Below are 25,524 nucleotides of genomic sequence, written 5' to 3'. Positions count from 1 at the left end.
TTGTTTTTTAATGCATTGCTCTAGGTGGTATCTGTGTTGTTAACCTGGTGTGTAGCTTGAAATGTATTATAGTGTCTCAGGACTCATTCCTTTTTCAGGTTAAGCACAGTAGGGCCCCATTCTGTGCTAATGTAGATGCTGTGCCATCTTGCTGAAGTCAGTGGGATTTTAAGAGATTTGCATTGATGTCTTATTTGGCTTAGTATTTGGGGGTATGATTGTGTGTGTATGTGTGTTGCAGTAGAGGGGGAATGACAGCAAAATAACCCTATAAACATAAGTGTTTGTGAACCATTATGGTAAGGGCTGGGTCTGAAAAGGCTCTTGGATATTGCTTCCTGAAATGGCATCTAACAATATAAAATATAAAGGAAGATTGTGTGCCTCTGACTAGGATCCATCGCAGTTGCTGTGTTGTATATAGAGCCTCATCAATTATGGTGGTTTTACATACATATTCTAATCTCTCCTGTTTCTGATTTTTGGTGTAGACATCTGGCTAGATGTAAACTAGGAATGTGAGTCACAGTCCAAAGGTCTGCTTGAATCACAGAATGGTTGAGGCTAGATGGGACCTTTGGAGGTCATATCTTCCAACCAACCCCTCTGGGTTAAAGAAGCAGGGTTGCCTGTAGCAGGCTGCCCAGGACCGTGTCCAGGAAGCTTTTGACCACCTCCAGGAGTGGAATTTTCACACCCCCCTCTGGGCAACCTGTTTCAGTATTTGCTCGCTCTCACAGTGAAGAAGTGCCGATGTACACACAGAACCTACTGTGTCTGTCTGTGTGTTATTCCTTCTGGAAAGAAAAGCTAGCCAACACCTATTCTATGCTAGCTTGACACATTTAATGCTTATTTGGGACTTATTTCATTTCAAGGGTGCTCAAACCCATGTCTTTTGACTTTCCAGAATAATGTCACAAGTACTTGAGAATAAAGGTTTTCTGGAGTCATATTCTACTTGTTTATCTATTCAAGTAATAGTTATAATCAGTATTACTATTCAGGGTTCATTTTGCCAGACAGCCAGTGGTAGAAAGCATAATTCTGGAGCCCTGTGATGAATGCACTCCTTGGGGAAGGATTCTGATAGGTTCTGCAAGGACTGCTTATGCAATTTTGAATGTCTTTTCATATTATATGCTCTATAACATGTTCTCATTGGATCCTTTTCTCTGATCCAGTGAGTCCTGATTTATTTATTTCTAGTTAGTATTGTTTTAGCACAGGGAGTCAGCATATTGCTTGCTCTGAAACAGTTATTACCAAGGAGTCTGGGTAATCTTTGGAGCTGTAGGGGAATGTGTGTGTGAACCTCCTCTGTTTGAGAGATATGGAGATCCTGGCTCTACCATGTCCTTGAGGCTTTAGCCATCCTGCTCAGTTAAAAAAAAAAAAAAAAAAAAGGCACCCCTTGTTTCACTTCCAAAAAAAGAAGAGATGTGTGTGAAATTGGAGCGGGGTCAGCTAATGTGATTGTACCCTGAAGATTTTGAGGCTTGAATTCACTTTGATGTAGGTATTTCTGGGTGACTTGAAATGAGGTTTGTGTCTGAGACAGAAACAGCATGGAAGAAAATCTCCCCTTATAGACTTTTATTTTTACTAGATTGCACGGCTCCTATGGATAGCACTTGTGTTGTAAATCCCACTTTAGCATACTCAACTTTTTTTGTACACCTTGGTATACACTAAGGGATCTAACTTAAAGGCCCTGTTTATCCTGTTAAGTAAGCCTCTCTGGTGATGTCTTAATGAGGGAATCCAGGGCTGCCCTGTGATATGCAGGTGTGTTTGGTCATGTCTTCTTCATCTTGCTCTCTTCCCTTCCACACATGGGTTCCTGGGGAAGGAAGTTAGGTATGTGGGCAGGGTTCCAATTTAAATGATTAGGGGAATGGGGCTGTGTTAAGATTTGAAGATGCATGTACTTGCCGCTCTGTGTAGGTGCAGGCTTAAGGAAGGCCCTCAGTTTCCACAGTAGAAAACTTTCCATTTTCTTGCAAAGCTTGTTGCTACCTAATAATGCTCACTTTATCATACCTCCACAATCAAATTACTGTTAAAACACACAATTTTAAATGACTAGTTGAGAGCTATATATACTTAATAGTTAAAAATTAAAAAAAAAAAATCTTGTAGTAAGAAGAATACTTAAATATCTTTCACAGCTTAAAATTCAACATTTGAAAACTTTGTATAAGTTTCACAATTTTATATTTTAGTTTAACTACAATTATATTAAAAGAGACAAAAGTATTTCTGGAAGATGCTAAAGAATCTAAAATGTGTTTATAGTCAGGATAAGAGAGGAGGAAAAAAAATTTAAAGGAAATTAGTGGGTACTGTTTTGTGTGCAATTCCCAAGTATATTTTAAAAACATTGAATTTTTATAGCCAAATTATATTTTCTGCTAACAGGGAGTTGGGGAGGGATAAATAATAGAATGATTGACAAATCTTTTAGGGCCTGATTTTACAAGATGCTGCGCACCTCCTGATTGCTGCCAATCACTTTCATTTTTTCAGTCAATCCGAGAACATATGGCATTATTCAGATGGTGCTGAGCACCTTCAATCACAGTCCTCCTAATGCCACAACATCCTCATTCTCTGCAAATGTGTGAATTGCTGTTGACATTTTAAATTGGAGGGTTATTTGGTCTTTGTCTGGACAAACTCCCTGCTGATATAAATGGATGTCCTGCCTCAGGAAGGATTGCAACACTAAACAATAAATCATCAGTTTTATAAGCACTATTTTATGTACACAAAGTTTGTGAAATATCAGTTTGGTTCATAAAGTTCTTTACTACTTCCCCTTTCGTTTGATGGTGGGGGGTGGAAAAGTACCATTCTTTTGGAGAACTGAAGTTTAGTTTACTCTCAGTGCAACTTTTGAAAAGTGGAAGCTCTGGATGTTATGTGCACAAGGCAGTTGATTTAAAGAGATCAGAAAGATGCTTACAGCAAACTATAAATAAATCACTTTCAACATACTGATTGTCCTGCATTACAGTTACCTGTAGAGAATCTCTAGTCATGTCTATCTGTTTTTGATGCCTCTACAGAATAACTGTCCAGCATCCTCTGCCCAACCAATCAGAATGTAGGAAAATCTACAGATATGACGGAATCTACTGTGAATCTACCTACCAGAAGTATGTTGAAATCTGTGTGAGTCTTGCATCTAGCTCGTGCATTTAGTGCTCGTGCTCTCCCGCTATTCAGAAATTACACGCGTTGAAACCTTATACCTCTGCTTATGTAAAAAAAACCTCTAAAACAGGGACAGAAATATGCTGTTTAATTCTTTGGGATTGTGCTCTAAAAGCTAGAAAGCAAATAAAAGACCCTATGACTTTGCTACATCTGTTAGGTATGCTTCTGTACAGTGCAATAAACAAGAATGTATACACTAGAAAATCTAGGCAAAATGTATTGCACAGGTGCTTGACATCTTAGGGATTTGAAAGGTGTGTTATGTATAAATTAGCTGTCACTTTTTTTTTCAGTCGTGTAATGGAATGATGAGTTGTAATTTGCATAATCCTTTAAGAAGTCAAATTATACTGTCATGTAGCAGACTTAACATGCTAGCTAGGATTTCATAGCTTTGCAGCTAATTAGTATGTACCTTACAGGACAGTTAAATTGAAGTTGAGTCCTCTTGCTTTACAGTCATTTGCCTTTGTCCATTGCCCTAACAGAGCCCACTTTTGTGTGTAACTAAAGGTTGTTACCGGAGCTTCTGACAAAGGTGCTGTTACTGTGGGCAGGCAACTGTAATGTGCTTATGTTTCTTCTGCAGTCTATCAGTAAAGTTTCTATTTTACTGCAGTAAGGATTTAATAACCCATTTTTATGTAGAATTGAAAAGTATATATTTACAGATACAGATGATTTTGTATTAATATATTGCAAATGCATTATGAGTTTTCTGTAATCTTACTGAATTTTGAAGCTTTCTGTCACTTGGTGTTTATTTTTCATACTCCAACTATATTCTTATTTTTTTTGTTACTATTTTCTTGTGTATAACAAACCATTTAAAAAAACAACCCTTAGCTTCTAAATGTCAGTTGTACTTGCGTTGGAACAAAATGTTTCTTCAGTAAGGCCATCATACTCGTAATTTTTCAGGTCACATTCTCGTCCAATCTTATTCCATTACTGTTTGTTTTGTGAAATTTTCAGTGTATATATAAGCTAAGACCATACACACATTAAGTAACTGGTGCTTTTGAGTAAATCAAGGGTATCATTTTGGTTTAGAGGAGTGAGAGGATAAAGAGAAATGTAGATTTCTCTTTATAATTATAGCATTAATGTAACTTTGAGCCAAAACGGAAATCTGAATATTGGCTTGGCTTCTTGTGTTCATACCTACTTTTGGTGTGAGATATTTATGCTTTACATTGATTTATAAATATTTTTTTACATTTTGGTTTTCCTATCTTATTCTGTAAATAAGCAGTGTCCAGGGTAATTTAAGCAGTCTTTTAGCATGACTGTAAATGTCAGCATAGAGCTTAACTTTTATGATTTTACTTTTCTTGTAACTTCAGTTCAGTAACCATAAAAATGTATTCATTTGTTTAAATGTTTAAAACCAGATTTGTTGTACACTATTTATATCAGGTTTTAGAACAACTTGAAGATTTTGAAACTTTGTGGAAATAAGAACTTGGCACAGTTTGTTTTGAGTGCAAAATATAGTGATGCAGAATACCGGATTATTTTAATGTTTGAAATTAGGTAGACTTTGTAGTCAGTATAGTTAAAACAGTTAGCAGTGTTGACCACAAGACAGGGTAGTAGATGTTCACTTACAGGTGCATATACAGTAGCAAATAGATATTGGCTCAATAGATCTCCCTGCCACCCTCAATGTCAAATTCAACTTCCCCAAAAAGGAAAAAATTTGGACAGGCAATGAGGCAGTTATAATTCATGTCTGTTTTGTCAAAGTCTGAAATTCCTTATGTGAATTGGTTTAAGTACTATATTGACCAGTTCCACAAGTGAGGTGAAAGCATAGATTATTTTTTGAAAACTAATGGCTATGCCTTTCTACAGAGAAGAGTGCTTTTTGATTAGTGGAGTTTCCCACTTGGTGGTACTTTAGTGCTATTTAAGTTCTCTGAGGCATTCTTTGTATTCTTTCCAATGGATGTTTTTGGTACTTTTTCCCATGGTAATTTATTTCCAATGATATAAAAGCTGTATTAATGACATTTTAAAGCTTATACTTCAGCGCTGCAAGACAAATGTGAACTTCTGGTATAAGACAACTGCGTATGAAGTAGTATTTACCCACCTATACACTACTGTTGGAGATAGGGCTGCAGCTTTGTTAGTCATGATACCAATAGCTTCAAATTAGGTGCTTAGGGCAGCACAGCAGTGGCAGGCACTGAAAAGCAGCAGGAGGCTCAATGTGGGGTGCCAATCCTCCCAGGGTATCTGGCTGTGAACCCAGGCAGCATTCAGGTGCAGTGGTCTTCCAGAGCTATGCTGTGGGCTGTACTAGACTCCAGTTAACTTTAAATTGGAGAATGTTATCATATACCTGACAGAAATATATCTATGGAAACTGGTAACTAGTGTTCCTTTGTAAGTATCTTAAGGTTCTTTATGGTTACTGAAGTTGTTCAGTGTTATTTAATCTTTTCTTAATTCTGGTACTCTTGTGGTATGACCACTTTCTAAACTTCAGTCTGTGCAGTTTGTACATGTTGAGAATGCTTGCTTGCTAGAAGCTTGCTTGTTTTTGTTATTTAATGATGTGACTCGTCAACTTCTTTTATAATGGAGCTTCCTTACAGGTTTTTTATTTCTTCTTTCCCCCACCCCCCCTATTTTTAAATGGAAGAAAAAGTAGTATGCTGATATGCTGAGAGCCTACTTCATATTTATGCTTAACTGTCTACCTATTAAAGATATTTTGTGTGAAGCTGCTTAGCAATTTAAATTGAGATATTCTGATCCTTTCTGTAAAAATCTGAAAGGATCATGCCCTGACCTTCCACTTCAGAAATACTTCTCAGAAAACATTTGGGGAAGTAACTTATTAGTTAAACTTATTTCTGGTATGTACTAGCACTAACGTTTCTAAGAGTTCTTAAAGTTTTAGGTTAGTTAAAGCATTTTACTTGAGGAAAAAAAATTGCAATTTTTTACTGCAACATTCCTGAGGAGTTGGTCCAATGATTACATTAAATAATATTTTGTCTATTTCATGTGTATTGAATATGTTAATATGAATCACTCTAGGCTATTTATTTAACTTACAGTTTGGTCTTATACCACCCAGAACAGAGTGGAATATACTGTTGCAAAAGATGATGTGCCTCACACCCTTCCCAAAATCCAAACAAAAGATTTCCCCCTCCCCTGTCTGTCACCTTGGTTGTTTGAGGTGGCTGTAAATGTAAATATTTTAAAAAGCTCTAACCTTTGAAAACAACTACAATTTGTTTCTGCATTTGCTTGTGGTAATGACCACCACACCACAATTTTTTATATTAAGACTTCACCATTGTGCTTTTTGAAGTAGATTACATGTCTTGAACTATGGCAGTAAAAACAGAGACCTATCAGTTACTGCCTTGGAATTTGGCAGTCCACCAACTCCTGAATATTTCCCCATTTTTTTCCTTTTTCACTCCACACGACTGTAGCCAGGAATGTGCAGCTTCTTTATGGTGTCAGACAGAATTGACAACAAAAAGAAATAGTCAGCTAGAACTTAGAAGAAAATGTAACCAAGCTGCCAAGGTTTTTCCCTCTTGCCCAGGTTGAAAATCCTTTCTTTTGTTTGCTCAGACACTTATGTTTTGCACTCTTGTTCACCTTTATGGAGTGTCAAATAGTGAACAAAGCCTAGGTAGAAGATCTCCAGAGATGGTGCATCTCCCTGCACGTGCTCCAGTTATGTTTGTTGCTGAATTACAAGGAATAATGGCTTGTCAAGAAAAGTATGTTTTATTTCTTGTCTGTAGGGAGTGTCCGTTGTGTACAAGCAGAGGATATCTCAGTTATTTGTTCTTTTCCTTGAAGTTGTTATATTCATAAAGTGGCCCTTCAGAGTATTATCTGGATTGTGAGGGTGAAATTCCCCATTTGGTGGCCGTTGTGTACTATCTCCAAAGCAATGGTGGAAGGATCATTTCTTCTTCATTTCTTCCTGTCTATATTAAGCAAGCTTAAGGTCATGTCTTTTTCCAGAGGGAAGTAGAGAATAGGAAAGTGTTCTGCAGCAAGGTATTTCTTCTTAAATGAAGAGCATGGAATAAACATGCAAGGAAAACACCTCACTTTTTTAAGTTGTGGAAATACAACTGTGGCTTTATTAGCTCTTTTCCCCTTCATTTCTCTGCAAGTTAGTGAAATGAGCATAGATAAGAAGTCTTACTGGTTTCAGTGTAATAAGAGGAGCAGTTTGTCCTGGAAGGTATGGCTTGTTCATATATACATTATCATCATAAGCCTGTAAATGCTAAAATATCCAACCTTGCCAGACTAAATAAGGTCCCCTGATGGCTCAAAACCCATAAATATTTGTACAACTGAGAAAAGGATGTGCAAGGCTAAACCATTCTTGTCAGCCTCTTAAGTTTAAGGATTACTTATCAAATGGATAAAACAAAAAATTGATTTGCATGTCCAAGAAATCTCGTGGCCCTGCTAGACAACACGTTTTCATACTGCAAAATGTGCTATTTCATTTCGCCTGTTTTAGTAAAGGGCGAAGGCCTTTGTCTTGCACAGTAGATCTGTGTTTAGGGTGGTGTTCTCTTACCTCTTCTTACAATATATTTGTTTAAAAGCTAATAACCTTAATTCATTATTTGTCAGTATCTGCCAAAGAAGCCGCTGCTAACTCATGCAACAGGCCTGTTAATACAAATCTACTGGTTCTTGTAGCCTCTCTCTAGGAACTCTCCATAGCAAAACTTTTACCCCTTTTATAGCTGCCTAGTTTTGCTTTCACCTTTGTGTAGTTTTGAGCATATCTGCAGGGTTTTTATGCTGGGTTGTTCTAGATATCTTTTTCAGCAAAAAAGAGGAAGTCTTCAACTGAGTTTAAAACACATCCAGAAGTGAGCCAGTGTCATCTTGCATGTAGAATATGAGAGTGGGCTTTCTCTGGGTATGAAATGAGATTAGCTGTGCCACTTTAAAATGATTAATGATCACTTGGCTAGCATTAAGTTGAACATCTAATCCTTGGCTGATTGGAACATTTAAGAGAACAGCACTCAAAAACATAACTTTTCAATAACAAATTTTATCATACTTGTATTTCTATTATGACATAGATATTGCACTGGTTTTAAATTTTACTCTGAGATTAGTAGAATGTACTTTGAATAGAGAATAGGAGACACATACATGTTACCTGAATTTTCTTCCACTGAATAGTACAGGGCCACATTATTCAGGTTTACAAAATCCTATTCAGTTTACAGTTCAATACAGATTTTGAAGATTCACTTAAGCTTTGCAGTGTCTAATTATAATATCTATTCTGAGTTGAATCCTGAGGTGAATTTAATATTGGTCAATTGACCAATTAGACAATTACCTTTTGCTTGCTTGCATGCAATCCATGTTAAACTGGCGGGGTGGTCAGGTCCTGTGACCACACCCTTTGAATAAAATATTGTCTGCTAATTCCCTGTTAAGATGAGTTTTTGATAGCCTATGGAAGTTGTTCTTGCATTTCATTTTAATTCCAGATATGAAAGTTTTTTTGAGTCATGCTACTGGTTTCAGAAATTGAAAGATCAATTCAAATTATCAGTTACCAGGGTACTCTTTGTATTCAGCAAGGGTTCAGTTTTCCCATGCTCTTTCAGTAATTCCTTGCTTTACACAAATAAAGAAATATTAATACCTACTATGCCCAAAATATTGCTTGGGAAAGCAGTGAGCAAGAGAAGTACTTTTCATTTATCAGCAATTTATTTCACAACTAGGAAAAAAATCTTTTTTTCCTTTTCGCAAAGTATTAAAAGCTGAATATCTGCCTTTAGTTTATATGTAAAAGCTATGGGTTTCAGTAACAAAGTTATCATGGAGCATTTTAGGTATGCATTTGAAAGGCAGAGCTCCAGCTCTTTGTTATTTTTTGATTTCGAAGAACAGTACAAGATAACTAACACAATCCTGCAACTTCTGGCTCATTTTTAGAAGGACAATACTGATTATAAGAACTGTGAGAGTAAATCCTGCATTTCTATAGCTGGACTGTTTTCTGTTAGTTACCATTTCCATTAAGTATTGTTACCTTATCTTATTCCGAAGTTTTCCTTTCGGTAGCAGAAACTTACCAAATCCAGCATTAAGAAGTTGAAGAATCCTTTAATAATCATGATATTCTTCAGTTCTTCCCCCCCCCTCCCCGCATTTAAATACTTACAGAGTAACCAATTGACCTTTTATCCTCTACTTTGATAGAGGTTTCCACTCTTGTTCTTAGCAAGGCAATTTTTCTAGAGTCTGAACACCTTTGCAGCTGTCTGCAGTCTTCCTAGTTTGAATACTGGTATAGTCCACTGGTTGTTCTTTTGGTAGTACTCAAGGATTGCAGATACGAAATGGCAAAACCTTCTTGCTGTTTGAAACAATGACTCTGGTTCTGCATTGGTGGCGAAGTACACAGACCTGTTGCTACCCGGTGTTAAATTGTGTACATCAAAGGATTGCATTTGTGGCACTAGCCAAGGCATTGCACTGTATGCTAATATTAAGTTACCATCATCCATGCACCCCTTTCTAGGTAATTATATTGCCTTTATCTGGAATCTGTGTTCTTAGCTACTAGACAGAAATTTGTGCTCTGCTATGTTAAAACATCTTGTTCAAGTGAGCCCAGGCTGCCATGCAATCTGTAGAACTGACAACTCCTTGGTATTTACCATTTTATCTTTTGTCATCTGCAAATTTTACTGGGATGGATTTTGTTTTTTCACATCACTGACTTATTCTCATGCATGGATACTCTGTAGGGAATAAAGGACTCAGGGAGCTCTTTCCCTGTGTGGAGTACTTGGTAGGTCTAATTCATATTTCAGAGCTGTTGGTCATAATGGCTGGAAGCAAATTAGGGCTGCTGGCAGTGATGAGTTGCAACCAAAGGGGGCAGTGAGTCATGAGCACATTTTACTTTTAGCAGTATGAGGTGACAGCAGCCTTTCTTTCAAGTAATGTAAGGCTTGTTTTGCGTAGTGACACTGAAATATAGAAGACAATTCTCCCTTGAAAATTTGTGCATTTGTAGTGATGGCTAATAACAAATTCACTCTTAAAAAAAAAAAAAAAAACTGTTTCTGGAAAAGAAAACTAGGTTATTTGCAGATGGTTAGCAAATTAAAAGAATGTGTTAATCCAGAAAGAAGTTCAAAGAGGTGGCTTTTGGAAAACTCGAAACCTTTCATGTTAGTTTTCTTCCTAAACAAATTATATTTTTACTTAATTTCCAAATGATGCTTTAATTTAGAACTCGATCTGCTTTCAAACAACTGGAAGATTAAATAATGAAATGATAAAAAAAAAAAAAAGACTTATTGAAACATAGGTTCAGAGTTTACCATAAATTACTTTTTAGTTATTTTTGTCCTCCATTCTTCTCCTGTCCCTTCCCCTGCTTCCAAAAGGGTTTCACAGAGCAAACGTCAAAATTGTGCTCCAAGTTCTAAAAAAAAAAAATAAAAATAAATAAATAAATAAAAATTAAAATATATTTTTGAGGTTGGCAACTTAGACCTGCACAGCACTTGCTTCTGTTTAAGGCTTAAGTTGTTTAGTCATTGATTCTACCACCTAGCTGTACAGCTTCATGGTACAAAAATGGCATAACTCATATTTCACATTCAGATGTAGAAATATCACTAAACTTCTAGCTTATATATGACAAAACTGTTGAATTCTTGCTAGAATACTTTCACTGTAGATAATGCTACTTTATGCTGATTTCTTTTCCATCTAAGAGGGAAAAAAAGCTGCTTCAGTGAGAAAAAAAGATTTAGCAAAGTGTGTATTTGGTTTACAAATTGGTTTACAAAAAAACAAGACTTGCATTATACTTTTTAAAAGATATGGACAAAAAGATTTTTAATGTTTTTCTTAAAGTTCCATGTTCATATGCACATACATGCACATGCATACAAGGTTTTGAAAATAAAAAAGGGAAAGAGTGAAAGTGGAAAGCATACTTCATGTGAGTACAATAGGAAGGCGAAAACCTGTAATTATCTTTAGGTGTAAAACTAATTCTGTATTGTCAAAAACAAGAACAAAAAACATTGCAGTATCATAAAACCAAAGATGATATTAGGATTTGCCCTTAATTTCTGGTAACTATGAAATAAATTTATCAGAAATACCAAACAAAAAAAACTGATTAACAAAGAGACGCATAATCTGTCATATCTCAGTCTTCTGCTCATTGAGTAACAGGCGATTCATGAAAATAGATACCTTTTCCTGTTATAGTTGCATTGAACTTCCTCTTACAGTTTCATGAATGATGTTGGGTCTGTGCCATCTTGTAGACCGAGGGCTGTGATGCAGAGTAGTCTAAGATGCTGTATCATGTACCGTTTAATCAGGCTGCACCATTTAGAGCATGTGTGGTATACTGGGAATAATTTGTAAAGTCTTTCCAGCATCTATATAAAAGGTGAAATTCCCTTACTTCCGCACAAAAGTCAGTTAAATGGACTGTGGGGAACCGAGCAGCAGTTGAATGAATTAATTTCATGTACCTGTCCGTAGCTGGCTGTGACACTGCAGTGTGGCTCCTCTTCAGCTGACTCACAGCCAAGGCCCTTACACATCTTTGTGGAGTTTCTGGGCTGCTGCATTCATCAGTGCTGATCAATTGTCTCCTTGCCTAGATGTGTACTGTGCAGTTTTCCACCCTCTTGCTAAACTGGAATGACTAATTTGTGTACCTAGTGGGTAACTCTGTAGGCCTCACTGCTGGGTGGACTTGGCTACCTGTTATGGCCTCTAAGACTAGAAGTTATCAAAGCATTAGGGGGGAGAGAGCACTTAACACTGTTGCCTTGCGTGTAGCCTCTTGGAAGCTACTGTGCGTGCTGCTTCATCCAGGGGAGGTGGTGGAGCCACCATCCGTGGGGGTTGCTTAAGAAAAGGTTGGTTGCGGTACTTCAAGACATGGTTTAGTGTGTAATACTGGTGGTAGTGGGGATGGTTGGACCAGGTGATCTTGAAGGTCTTTTCCAGCCTTAGTGATTCTATGATTCTATCTGGAGGTAGAGGCTGGGGGAGAGAGGCTGTGGTGCATTACCCTTTCCACAGTGAAAAATTTATTTCTGGCCAGTACTTTATGCTGTTGACTGTGATACATGTATGGAAAGCCCAGGTGAAGGGAGACAGCACAAACTTTCAAGCTGTAAACCAGCTTGTGTAACCTGATTGCACAGCACAGTGCCATGAGGGCTCAGGCCAGGATGTGTGGAAGCACCACAGGGTCACAGATGCTTCTGTGCTTGGCTGTAGATGAGGCAGCCAGTCACCTGCATAAGGGGTGATCAGTGCTGATCAATGAATACAAAAGGTGCCTCAGATTCTTCTTGTTTAGATGTTAATGGTCAACAGCAATAATATTTAGCCAGAAGTGTGTTTGTAGAAGGGATCTGATTCTGAAACTTAAACTCTATTTTACATTTAATGAAATACAAATGATGAAAGGAAAACATGATGTAATAGATGTAAAACTCTTTTCAGACCTGTAGCATATACTGTTTTTCCCTTGTTTTCTAAATAGTAAAAATTACAGAAAACCCTATAATATATTTACACAGAAGCTATGGTATTATAACTCAGTAAAATCTCATGTGTAGTCTGTTTACACAGTCTCTGGCCTTTGCTTCGTAACTGTCTTTTGGTATAGCATACACTCTTGCTTTGTCTAACAGGATTTTCTTTGCCCCAAGAATGCTATGTTCTACTTTTTGGGTACTAAAAAGGATGTTGATGTTTTACTAACTGTGGAAGTTGAATTGAGCAGTTTTTCAGTAGGAATAGAAAATGAATCAAGATATTTTGAGCACAATACTAAATATCTTGGTTCAGAGATTTTAATTTAAAAAGGAAAATACAATCTAAGTCTATACTATATTTTGGTATAGCTTAGTCAATTAAAGATATTTAAGTGGTGTAGTGTCCCACGTCGACCAAGTTGTATCAGTAGAAACCTGTATAGCATGTACTGTTTTACTTACATAACGTTTATTTGACTGATAATTGCTTTTACTGCAAATAACTGATGATTTTTCTTGTGTGGATATAAAGTAAACCTTTGATATAGCTGATTACATGCGAAGACTTTGCCACAGTGGTGTTCCAAAATCGCTCTATTGGCGAAGTGCTCCTAATGTAGATCAAAATAAGACTCCTGTTGTAGAATGTGAAGGGACATGAATTTTTACATCACTTTTGTGGTGAATAATCATTGGGGTAAAGAAACTTGAGCTGTAGCGTCTTTAGAAATCAATCCCATTTTTCATAATTTTTTTCCTAACACTTGAGATCACTTTTTATCATCTTGTAGACTTGAATTAAGGTTGAGAAACCTAATCTTCTTAGTAGTTTCACATATTTTATTTTTGGTCTTCGTAGGATCCTCCTGATGCTGTGACCTGCCCGTTTAATTATGACAATACTATCCATATGAAATCTCACATGGTTGAACTCATTTGCATTGAAATCAAAAGGTGTAAAAAAAAAAAAAACTCTCCAAAGAGTAGTCTGAGCTTTTTCACCCCATCAATCAAAAATGAAGTGAGAAACCTAATGATGATATCCTAGTCCGACAAAATGCCTTGCTGCTTGCTTTGGGCAACACCTAGATCTTATAAGACAGCATTTCATGGCTATTGTAGCAAGAGGCTTTCTTGCTTCCAGGGGTAGCAGCATGCTTTTAGAATAGCTGCATTGCTGCTTGATTACTGATGATGGTTATGTAACGTGCTGGACCCAGCATGACTGACAGAGGCAGTTCTGATTCATATCACCCTGGGGAGCATCAGGCATGTATCCAGACCATGCATCAGCATCAATGGTAACTGTGGCATTGAAATTGCTAGAAAGGCATAGCATCAGATAATCAGCCATAATAACGTGCTACTGAATGGCTGTAAAATTCACAGCTGGTAGATTCATATCTTATGGGAGCATGGTACTGTGTAACAGGCAAAAATCTGTTAAGTTTACCAAACAGGTCAAGGCAACCTCATTGGGTAGTTTTTTCAGCGTTGATGCTTTCTCCCTCACCTACTTCCCCAAGAATACTTACAAATTATAAACAGACCTTTTGTGAGATATCAATGTGAGCAAATCAACCACTCCAGGCCTAGGTTATCGCTTAGAGGTTACACTGAAATCTAAATATTGACACTGCCACTAAATGGAGTGAAATGCATTTCTGAATATCAACAATTAGATTTACTTTCCTGACTTTTGTATGTCTCCAATTAAGTTTCCAATTAATTTTCTTTTGTTTAGATACTTTGTATCCCTGCAGCAATGCCCACTCCAAAGAGTTAAAATAGTCTAAGCAGTGCTGGCCAGACCAGTGAATTGCTCTTTTTTCTTTCCTAGTTAACACCAGTTGCTTTCTATTTTAAGTTGAAAACAAGCTCATCTCCCTCAAATGGAGGGAAGACTCTTCTCTTATCTGGATCTTTCAAGAATTCATAAGGAAGGTGAATAAACACATTTCATAGCTGTTCAGATAATTTTATATGGGAATTGGCTGACCCTTCAATACTCTGGCTTTTATGAGGATAAGTGCCCTTTTCTTCAGGGACAGTTTAAGGAGGTGAAGTCCTTCCCTGGTCCTGTTTGCCCAAGCACTTTTTAGTGGATAGTTGGCACTTGCCATACAGCTCTTCCAAGTGTCTAACTACAAGTCTTGATGGCGTGGCAGCAATATGCTCAAGGTTGTAAGTGGGAGGCTTCTTGCTTTCTTTTTCTTGCTACTGGAGAACACTACAGTTCTGATGCTTGGTGTTCACTCCTGTCTGTGAGTGCTCTTGATACATGTGCTCTTAGGATGTCTGAAATTAGCATTTTATGCTAATGCTCCTAGCTTTTCAATGTCAGGCCCTGGGAAGTAAAGCTTTGTTTATGCTCCTGTGCCCTAAGAGTAGTTTTCCTGCATGTTCTAAGTGTGTTAGATGTGGTATAAGGCTCATCTGTTTACACATGGATATTTTATAAGAGCAGATTCCGGGAAATGTATTAAAACTCATTTTGGGATGCAATTTCTTCTGTATTAGCACTTTTATATTATCTTTTTCCACAAGCTCATCTAAGAGCAGTTTGTATAAAAAAAAACCTGCTCATTGTTTGTCATCATACCCCTCATTGTTTTACCCACAATACAATGTTTGTAGTTTTGCAGTCTGGCTTGCTTTTGATTCTTATGTGTGGATATTTTTGATTAACAGATAACTAAACTCAGCTTGGATTACCAAATCCAATGTATGCAAATATCAGCCACTTGCTGTGTTTAAGCAAAATTTTACATCTGCATTAGAATAAAGAACATAGTTCGAGTTGATATGGGTGCTGCATATTGCATAAAGGCAATATGACATTAAGAACAGAAAATTGTTTTAGAACAAATGCAGTAGTAGCTGTAAACAGGAAATTACTGTTCTTTTTCAACTTTGTATTTCAGTTTTGATACTGAAAATCTCCCCACCTCTAATCAATATTCCTATTTACTTATGGCTACCCTATAGCTTCCTCTGCCACTGGCTGCACTGACTGTTACTTACCCAGTTACTTACCCATCTTCCTGGGGCTGGAGGTCATTGTTCATTATGGCAGGCACTCCAGCACACTGTAATGCTATCAGGAGTACTTGGGTAGATTAGTGCCTGATACTGTTTTTAATGCGCCTATCACTTCCAATGATGTACCTCGTTTCCCCTGGCTTGAGGCTTGTGTTCAGGAGACCACAGTATGCATTCCAGATGGCACTGCAGACAGCGTCTGCCAGGGAAAAACAGGTAAATATAATGAACCAGGGAGGTAATTGGAGAACTGTACTGTGTAATTTGATTATGATCTCAGATGCAAGGGATTCAAAAATACTAGTTAAAAGACAAATACTGGTGTTACAATGTTTATTATACGGTAGTAAACAATCCACTCAGTAAACATGAAAATTTAGGTCAGAACTGTAATTTACCACACTGGTGAAGAAAAAATTTGTGATAGAATGAACTGTCATGCTATTACATGTGCATTTTGGCATGTGGCTTTTTCAATGATTCATTTGAAAGCAGGTTTAGAATAATAAAAATCATGCTTTTTAATCTAAGCCTTAGTAAGGTGAAAAAGACTTGATTTTTTTTTTTATATACAAGAGTAGAACGTGTATTCAGAAGATTCTTTGATACCAACTTTGACAAATGCATGACTTTTTGGAGCTGAGCTTTTATAAAATCCCTTACCCATGTCCTTACCTTTAAAAAAAAAAAAAAAAAAAACCTGCATGAAAAAAAAATCTGGATAACTTAAATTTCTTCACTGAGTCTTTCGTCCTTAAAACCCAACAAACTACTTTCTGGCTTGCTATTATTTCATAAAAATGAACAGTGGTTTGAAAACAAAACATTTTCTTCCAAAGCACTGGCCACGGTTCTTTCAGTTCCTACCAGAGCAATCAGGCAGCTTTTCCCACAAATTGTTTTCCCAGATTGTGAGAAGAAGACTCATCTTAAATTCAACATAAGACCTACCATCTTAGATATACGGGCCTTCATCAGATGGTAGATGCCAGATATTCAGTGACTTTATAATTGCTGTAAGTCTGGTCTATCATCTGTCTTGCACCTTGTGTAGCCATTAACTCCTGGGTGCATAAAATCCTAATTGGAACAGTAGCATTTTACATGTATTTCATATATATGCTATAGATGTAAGAATGTTTGCAATAGAAGCTTGCTGTTTATAATGGTGTAAGGACCTGGTTAGTTAAGGTGAATGTGGTTGGTGGGAGGCTGGGGAGGTGGATCATCTCAACTCTGTAGCTTGTCCAAAGAAGCTAATTACATCTGCAGATAGGTATGATCTTGGTTGCCAGACTGTGCATATATATTCAGGGGCACACAAGCACATAGAATAGGAAAGATGAATATTTCCTATTTGATTTAGAGCATGCCTATAGGATGAGTGCTCAGAGCAGTAGAAAAAGGAGCACAGGTTAACTCTGAGTCTTCAAAACTGCAGTGTTGGAGACCCTGAGTCAATGCACTTGGGGGAAGAGTGGATGACAGGTTTATTGAGACAAATGGAACCTGTGCAATGTACAGGAACAGGGTCCCAGATGGAAGTCAGCTGAGGCAGAAGAAATGAGTCTGAAGAGAGTAGGACAGGCAGAAGCTGGCTACTGATAAGGGGAAAAAGAGGTGCATGCAGAGGGGAGAGCCCTGCAGTCCTCAAAGGGCTCTTCTCAAAGCCCAAGCAAACCTCATGGGTGGGGGGAAAACTGGAAAGCTGTACTGTGTTTGGCTTTGAATGCTAGTGAAAGTAAAGGCTACTCAGTTTTGTAACCAATAGAAAAAACTATCTTTTCTTCAACTTTGCCTGTACTTGAAGGGGTGAGCTCAAAATTCCACTGTGGTTAGAGCCATCAGGGCTTATGCTTCTAACATCTGGAGAACAAAGCCAGCATTGTCTCACAGGGATAAACAGTGGTGACCAAGAAAGCCCATGCCTAGTAGTGTAACTGTACCACAGAAATTACAAAAGTAATTTCCTCTGGTCAGAGGAAACTATATGAAAGATAGACTAGAGGAGGTTTAAAAGCTTTCAGGCATAGTAAAACCCAAACACCGCAGCCTGATTAGTGGAAAAGAGTCTTCCAAATGTACTAGTGTTAGATATTCAGATACTAGATACTCAGCAGAAATATTTGTCCACCAGTTTGCAGTTTAGCTTTTACAGGTCAGTCACATGCACTGGACACATGCCGACTGCAGTTGTAATTTTTCTGGAAAAGAAAGCAAGGTCTTTCCTTTCCATTTCCTCCTAGAAAAGCCATGTGGAGAAATTTAACCTCTCTGACTGTACAACTAGCTACCTGTTATTGGTTGGCGCCAGGTGGGACACAAGGATGTGGCAGAGGAATGTGTAGGTAAAACACTGAAGTGCCTTTTCCAGTCATAAATGAAACTTTGCCTTGTGACTTCTCTTTTGTTGTTGCTTTTTGTTTGTTTTAAAATTGTGTTCTGGATGAAGAAAAATGTCCTCACTGTAGTGCAGTTCGTTCTTTCCTGGAACAGCAAAGATGTCCTTGAAATGGCAAATCTGACTGAAGGCTACCACTAGCTGTTATCAGTCAGATTTAAACCCTAGGCTTACCTATGCTTACTGCTGAGTTCTCATGGCTGTTTTTTGGCTGGATATATCAGGGTTTTGGCAAAACTGTGGCATCTGGTTAGGGGCTAGAATCAAATAATTTTAAATCAATGAAATACTGGTTTTAAAAACTGTAATCTCAGACACAAAGACAGGGACAATGTATTTCTTTTTTGTGGCTTCAAAATTTGAATCCCAGATAGTCTAGTACCTTGGAAGATATAGAGAATTTTCAGATCTACAAGACGGATATGCTGCTTTTGCCACTAAAGCATTTTAGGAAAGCAGGATGGAATTTTCCTTTTTCCTGCTTTTGTTTTTCAGTTCTAGAGATTCATTTTAATGTTATGCCTATTATTGCATCATTAGTGTTCTCTTACTCTTTTGTCTCAAAAATGTCCTGAACGTACTTTTATCTCTCCTTATTATTTCTTGTAAACCTCACACTACTTCACCACTGTGGCACAGCTAATGCTCTTTTCCCTTGCTTAAGCCTACTGCAGTCTCTCTGGCCCTGCCGTCAATCACCAGCTGGATGCAGAGACAATTTTTTTATAGCAGCTTCTGTCAGTAACAAGAAAATATTTTGAAAAATGCAGTCTAAAAGCTGAATGTCAGCCTGCTGAGTAGCCTGTTTAAACAGGAGAACTGACTCTGCCAAGTTTTTGTCTAGCTTTTTTTATTAATTTAAAAAAAAAAAAGGTTTGGGGTCTAGCCCAAATAATAAACAAAATAAGATTTTTTTTTTTGCTTTCTTGGCAAGGACTCGTGATTGACTAGCTTACTAAAATTCAGAAGCATCTGCATGACCATTTCTGTCTGCACCTTATTTTCCCTGTAACATGGAAGTTTTCAGTCTGTTTTGGGTGTCACACAGGAGAATAACAAAGAACCCATAAGCTCCAGCAGATCTAGCAGATTCCTTGTTGTCATCTTTGTTTTTTTGTTGTTGTGTTTTTTCAGCAAATCTAAATGACTGTAAAAGTGCTTTGCTCCAGAGGTTCAAAATACTATAACTGAAAAATAGTTTATCTTCACAGGAAGTAGTCCAAAAGAGATTTTAGACGTCCTGAACAGTGCTCAGAAAAGGCAGTACTTAATCTTTATGGCCAGGTCAAAACCTGCTCAAAAGATTTAGATAGGCAAGAAGCCCACATACATTTCTTTAAAGCCACTTTGGAAGCACACAGCATATTGCATACTAAATCTTGCATTAGAAAGCAGCAAACCCCTTGTCGAGAAGTTGCATTGGTCTCTTGAGCCAGAGAATATTGCTGTCCTACAGATATATTGTTGGAAGCTGCGTTGAGAAGTGCAGTCTACTTGTTAGTTGATAAATAGAGATTAGAATCATCTACTAGGCTATTTTATGGTGCTTGTTAACAATATTTACCTTCCCAAATTGATTCAGTATAATCCTTGCTATGGCTTTACCTCATTTCTGGAAGACATATAGATAATGTGGTACTTATATGAAGTCTTACATGTCACTGAGAAACTGCTATTTTTCCTTAGTTGAATTGTGCAGGAGGATTATATTAACATAGACTTTGGAACATTTGAGCTCCCATAGGGTATGGTGTGTGGTTGATATGACATGACTTGCCTTCAACAGTTGTTTTAACAAGATATCCTTCATATAAAATATACCAAGCTGAAAGGCATAACTGCGTGAGTTTAGTAAGAAACACTGATGGCAAAATTCTTCACTTTCATCTTTATCTGATTAATTCAAGGCTGAATGTTACAAAGTATTTTTAACCTAGCATACTATATGGTATGTTTATTAAAAAAACAAACTTATAGAAGATTGTTTTTAATAAATTATTAAACTCGTTGTAAATGTATGTGCTCATACGTTTTGTTGAAACCCATACTGTTTAAAAATCTTCTCACTCCTCCTAAAACTGCTTTAATAATACATTAATTACCACTTCTGTAGTACTTGGCATATTTAACACACATAATTTACAGTTCCTAATATTTTAAACTGTATGAAAGACTAGCATTAGTGAACATAGTGAACACTGCATTCACTGTATGTGAATGTAACATTAAATGATAAAATTGACATGAAGCTCTACTTTTAATTTATTAAAATAGATATATTTTAATATCTTGGTAATTCTGCTAATATTGTTTGAATTGCTATAAAGTTCTTATCAAATTTCAGCTATTTTTTCTTTTTATCAGATCTTAAGTCTCTGCATGGTACTAATACCAATTTTTTATTTTGTGGTTCATGTAAACAACTTTGGGTTTTATAAGAAAATATTGTATTTTATTTTTTCTACTTGTACAGGGCTTTTTGTATTGTCTAGAAAATATTCAGACAAATTAATATATGAAAACCTATATCTGTACTTTTGCATCAAAAGACTTTGACCATGAACTTGAGAACGGCTCTCAGATACAGATGGATTTTACTGTCTATTCGCTTTATGCTGCAGGGAAAAGCTTACTACATGAGGATACTAAATGGCTTTAGAGTTTAGTAATGGGATGTGGAGACCTTCACCTTAGGTCACCAGTTTGAATGTAGCCCAGGTGGGTGGAAACTAAAAGCCTTTATTACCTAACGGCTCTTGGATAGCCTGCATGAAATGAGCTGGTGGACCCAGTCAGCTTCTTAGCAGAAAGATGTCAATATTGCAAAATCATGGTTGCAGCTTTCACGGATTGGGACCCTTGGTGGAACTCTGCAGAAAAATCAGTGGCTAACTGGGCTTGGGCACTGAATTGCCTTCTGAAACTCAAGTGGTTCCTCCAGGTCAGGCAAGAAGCATAATTGTGCAACAGAATGGAGAAACCATTGGTGTTTGTTTGGCCAGGTCTGTTCTGTAAATACCTTTCCCAAACTGTTTAGCCGTGTTTGATTCCTTCTGTCACTGTTTACGAGGTAGTTCAGAGAAATGCTGCATGATCCTTGTAAGTGGAAGGTCTGGCAAAATGGAGAGGGGGATGTTAAATTATTGTCAGTGAAAGACTTTTATGATCACCGTATGAAAACAACGGTCAAAATCTAAGTGTTCTGGGGAATGGCAAAGCATAGACTGTTTTCCAACCCACAGAGAATTGTTGTCTTTCAGCATGTATGCACGCTGGCTTGTGTGACTGTCTTAAACTTAAAACAGCCCTTCTATGTGCTCCTGATTAGCTAATGAAGCTCACCTGGCCTGATAAATACAGCCTCATCAGGCTCTCTGCTTTTTACTTCCTGTTTGAGGAAACTGAAGGAGATCCTCTTGTCCTTTGTCTTCTGTAAAGCTAGCCCGCAGCATTACTAGTTCCCATTACTTTCTCCTGCACCCCCTGTGCCTGACCCTGTCCCCCCACCCACAAAAAGAAAAACAAAACCTCCAAAAAAAAAGCACTTATTGCTTTTTGTATGTGGACCAAGAGGCCATACCACAAGTGAGGGACCATGTTCCCATAAGGTTCCCAATACCTCCAGTCACACTTGCCTCTTGTGTGTGTAACATAATCAGTCAGATTTCATCCTTGAAAGGTCATGGGAACAGAATGGCTGTGATATTTAACCAGTTTCACTGAAATCCATTTCCTCTCCTGCAACTGTTCTTGTCTCATGACTATGTCAGTGTGATGCTGGTGCTTCAGTTTTGTGTCTCAGACTTGGACTGAGTACTAGTTCACACTGGTGCTTGGGTGGAGTTCTTTCAGAAGAGAGAAAGAAGGATATAATGTTACTTACAAAATAATTTTCAAGTAAATATTTATTCTTTCTTAAAATATAGTAGCTTCTTGTTGTGTAAACTCAACTGTGAGTTAAATAATATTAAGATGCTGGGTGACTTTCTACTGGTTGTGTTACGTATTGTATTTCTAAACATACAAGTATAAAGGATTTATAGATGGCATCCCAGGAGCCTGTGTAGCAGCATATTCTGTATGCATCCTCCCTAACAAGCAAATCAGATGCATAACGTTTGGCTGCCTGAATACCCTCACTTCTTCGAATATTCAGTGAGAACTTACAGGTATTCAGATATTTGACTTTTCTTTATTTAAGGTAATGATGCATACTCCTTTGTAGTGAACACTGTTTACAGATTGCTGGATTTTGTGTTGTTTTGTTTTCTTGGCAATAATTAACAAAATAAGTTCTAAATGGAGCATACGTTCTTCATCTAAAAAGACAGTTGCCTATAATAAGCAAATAATGTTTTTATTATACCTGCATTTGTGACATCAAATTTTAAGTATCAGTTCTAATAAAAGCATCCACAGTTTTTGTGTATTCTCTAATATGAGATGCTGGGCAGCTCAAATAGTATCTATTAATTTTGAATTAAATGTTTGTGCATTTAACTGCTGCAACTGCTGTTTCTGTCATTTTCAGGTATAGGTAGTTCCAGTTCATAGCTAGACAAATCTTCTGATCAGTTCCCTTTTCCTTATCTTTTCAGCACACCTAAACATAGGGCTGTAACTATAGATGATGATCTAGGGACTGTAGTATTTAGACAAGTCACAGTAGAAGTTTGACTTCTTTTGATTTGCTAATTCATGTATGGAACAACACTTCCAGTGATACTCAGAGATCCTGCCCCAGGGCCAAGGGCAGGGCCTCAATTTTAGTGTGCTAGTGATAGGCATACTGTGGTTGGAATTAGGTCTCTTCTGCGGACAATACCAAGCCTATTCAATTTAAATTTCAGTAATAGTAGCGAAATATTAAACACGAAGAACACAAATTTAAAAACAAACAAAAAAACCCCTTTGTATTCAGTCATTTTCCTCCTAAAATGTGCTGTAATATTGGAGATCAAAAATTTGTTACTCTTCAAAAACGGAAAGAAATATAAATGAATACAGTGTTAATTTTATGCAAAATGTTTATATCTGAGGGTGTGATTATTAATGAGCAAAGAACAAAACTTTTTGTGTAGATGATTACATTAACGTTTAGCAATGTAATAAGTACTGCACTTCAATACAATTTTTAATAGATTTTTGTTTACTCTGATGATTAACTGGTAATTCATTCACATTAAGTTGGCTTTTTAATGCAGGTGAAAGGAATGGTAATCACTTTATTTGATAGTAACTTTATGAAAAGGGGAAGACTTTTGGAACCATAGCTTTGAAATGTAGCTGTATTTTTATGTAATAGACACCAATTTTATACCATACATCATAAAATACATTTAAACTGGAGAAAACATACCTGGTAGCTTATAGATTTTTTTCCTTTACCTTCCCGTTTAAGTGTGTGTGTATTTTGCATTCACTTATAAAACCAGATTTTACAGGATTCAGAACTTTTGAAAAGAAACTCTTAATTGCTTCTATCTCAGAAATGAATGTGACTACATAGCTCAGACTAAGGTATAAATGTCATCTGTAGTAACTGCTGTTGATATTTGGCTAATGTACATTTTATGGTTGTCTATTACTGATGCATATATTTTGAATACAGTTGTGCAGCTAAGTTATCTCCTGTTGAATTCTCTGATACCATTTATTTGGAAGACAACACAAATATTACAGTGCAATTAACCAAAAGGAAGCTGCCATCTTAGTGTTATCTACATCCCAATAAATGATACGAGTGGTGATTGTTCCATAAGCTTACCTAATAGGAAAGGCAAATGGGTGATCAGAGTCTGAGAGGCTCTTGAAAACTTGCTGCTCAGACATGCTGCATTCCAGGACAGAACAGTCAAAGAAAAAAAGCCTGCCTTACCACAGTGATGCTCCTTGTTCAGGGGGAGGTCCTAGTCCTGCACTTTATGTATACCTGTGGCACCTGTTACCTTCACTATGAGAACTGTACATAAAAAGTTAGCAGAATCTGCAGAATTTCTGTTGTTACAGTTGTATAGGCTAACTAGCTAGGTGAAGATAGCTATGGGCTACCTTGGCTATTCTCTGCTTTCTGGGATTTACTCTTTTATATAGACTCTTCTATTATACTCATTTGCATTCTAAGAAATTTATTGCATTAAACAATATATGTTTTGTTTCATCTCCTTTGAAATTGGGAGTGATGACTGCAGAGGACTTTGTACGAATCCTTAACTTCTTTGTAGTTATTGTCCTTATTAGGTACTGAACTAGTAAAGGGTGATAGCAAATGGTACCGTGGCTCCCACCTATTGTTGTTTAGCCATTGAGAAGGCATGACAGCTCAGAAAGGGGTCCCTGGAAGAAGTAAAACTCAGTCCTTTGTTCACTCAGATTCTTTTCTTAGAGAATGTCATTCTTGATGATGTTGTAAGATAAATCATATAAAATTACTGTGCAGTTAAGATTTTCATCAAGCATAGTGCAAAGGGATGTTTTTCATCATTTTCAATAATTGGTCATCTTCATTGCAAATATAACCCGCTCTCTAACAGGCCTATGATTTGTGGCATTATTTCAGGTCATAGAAAGTATAAGGTAATGAGATACTACATTGTTTTAAGTCCTTGGCTTCAATATATGTGCTATTGCATGCTGCGATTATTATATTTTTAAGGAACAGTAGCAAATAAAGTTCAAAAAAACCTCGTATTTTAGAGACACCAGCTTTTTCCCTATGACTGCCTTAGTATTTTGGGAATAGAATAATATTAAAGAATGAAGGAGCTCTGGGATGTTTGAAGGAAGGTTTATGTAAATAGCTTCATCTTATGCTAAATAAAAGGTGTTCTGTGGTGGTTTGTTCCATCAGTTAAGTATTAAAACTCCTCTGACCACATCATATTTATTATGGTTATGACTTCATAATCATTAAATTTTAGGTCAGACTCAGTTGTGAGCTCAATAATAAAACTTGTTTCTTTGCCTTTTAACATTTGAAAGGTAGTAGTACAGTATGTGTGTGGTCTGCATTTTTTTGCAGACGTGATCTGCGTTTAATCTGTGAAAATTAATTCCCTAAGCTGCTGGCAGGCAGCATGTACTTGTTAATTATTCAGGTGGATGACAAATGCAGAGCAGAGGTTCTCGCAAAGACAAAGTTTGTATGATGCATGTTTAGTAACTGATAGGCTTGACATTCTGTGGTGTCTTATTCAGTGCTAATCCTAATAAGCTGCCGGATGAGATGAACGCCTATCCTCCTGTCCTTTAGAGAGAGAGAAAACAGATTTGAAAGAACTTCAT

General features: G+C 37.0%; 1 protein-coding gene across 6 annotated transcripts in view; it reads left to right on the top strand.

Annotated features, from left to right (window-relative positions):
* Nucleotides 1–25,524, top strand: part of NPAS3 (neuronal PAS domain protein 3) — a 616,070-nt gene that overhangs the window by 80,501 nt on the left and 510,045 nt on the right. For 3 of the 6 annotated variants that reach the window (XM_066998070.1, XM_066998069.1, XM_066998072.1), the window contains exon 2: nt 3,072–3,161. The exons of the other annotated variants lie outside the window; for them this stretch is intronic. In XM_066998070.1, coding sequence (XP_066854171.1) covers nt 3,072–3,161 — 90 coding nt within the window. The remainder of the gene's footprint in view (nt 1–3,071; nt 3,162–25,524) is intronic. 6 annotated transcript variants of the gene reach the window in all.

This window comes from Anser cygnoides, chromosome 5 (assembly GCF_040182565.1).
Source record: "Anser cygnoides isolate HZ-2024a breed goose chromosome 5, Taihu_goose_T2T_genome, whole genome shotgun sequence".
Classification (NCBI taxonomy): Eukaryota; Metazoa; Chordata; class Aves; order Anseriformes; family Anatidae; genus Anser; species Anser cygnoides.
This window is presented reverse-complemented; position numbering and strand designations above follow the sequence as displayed.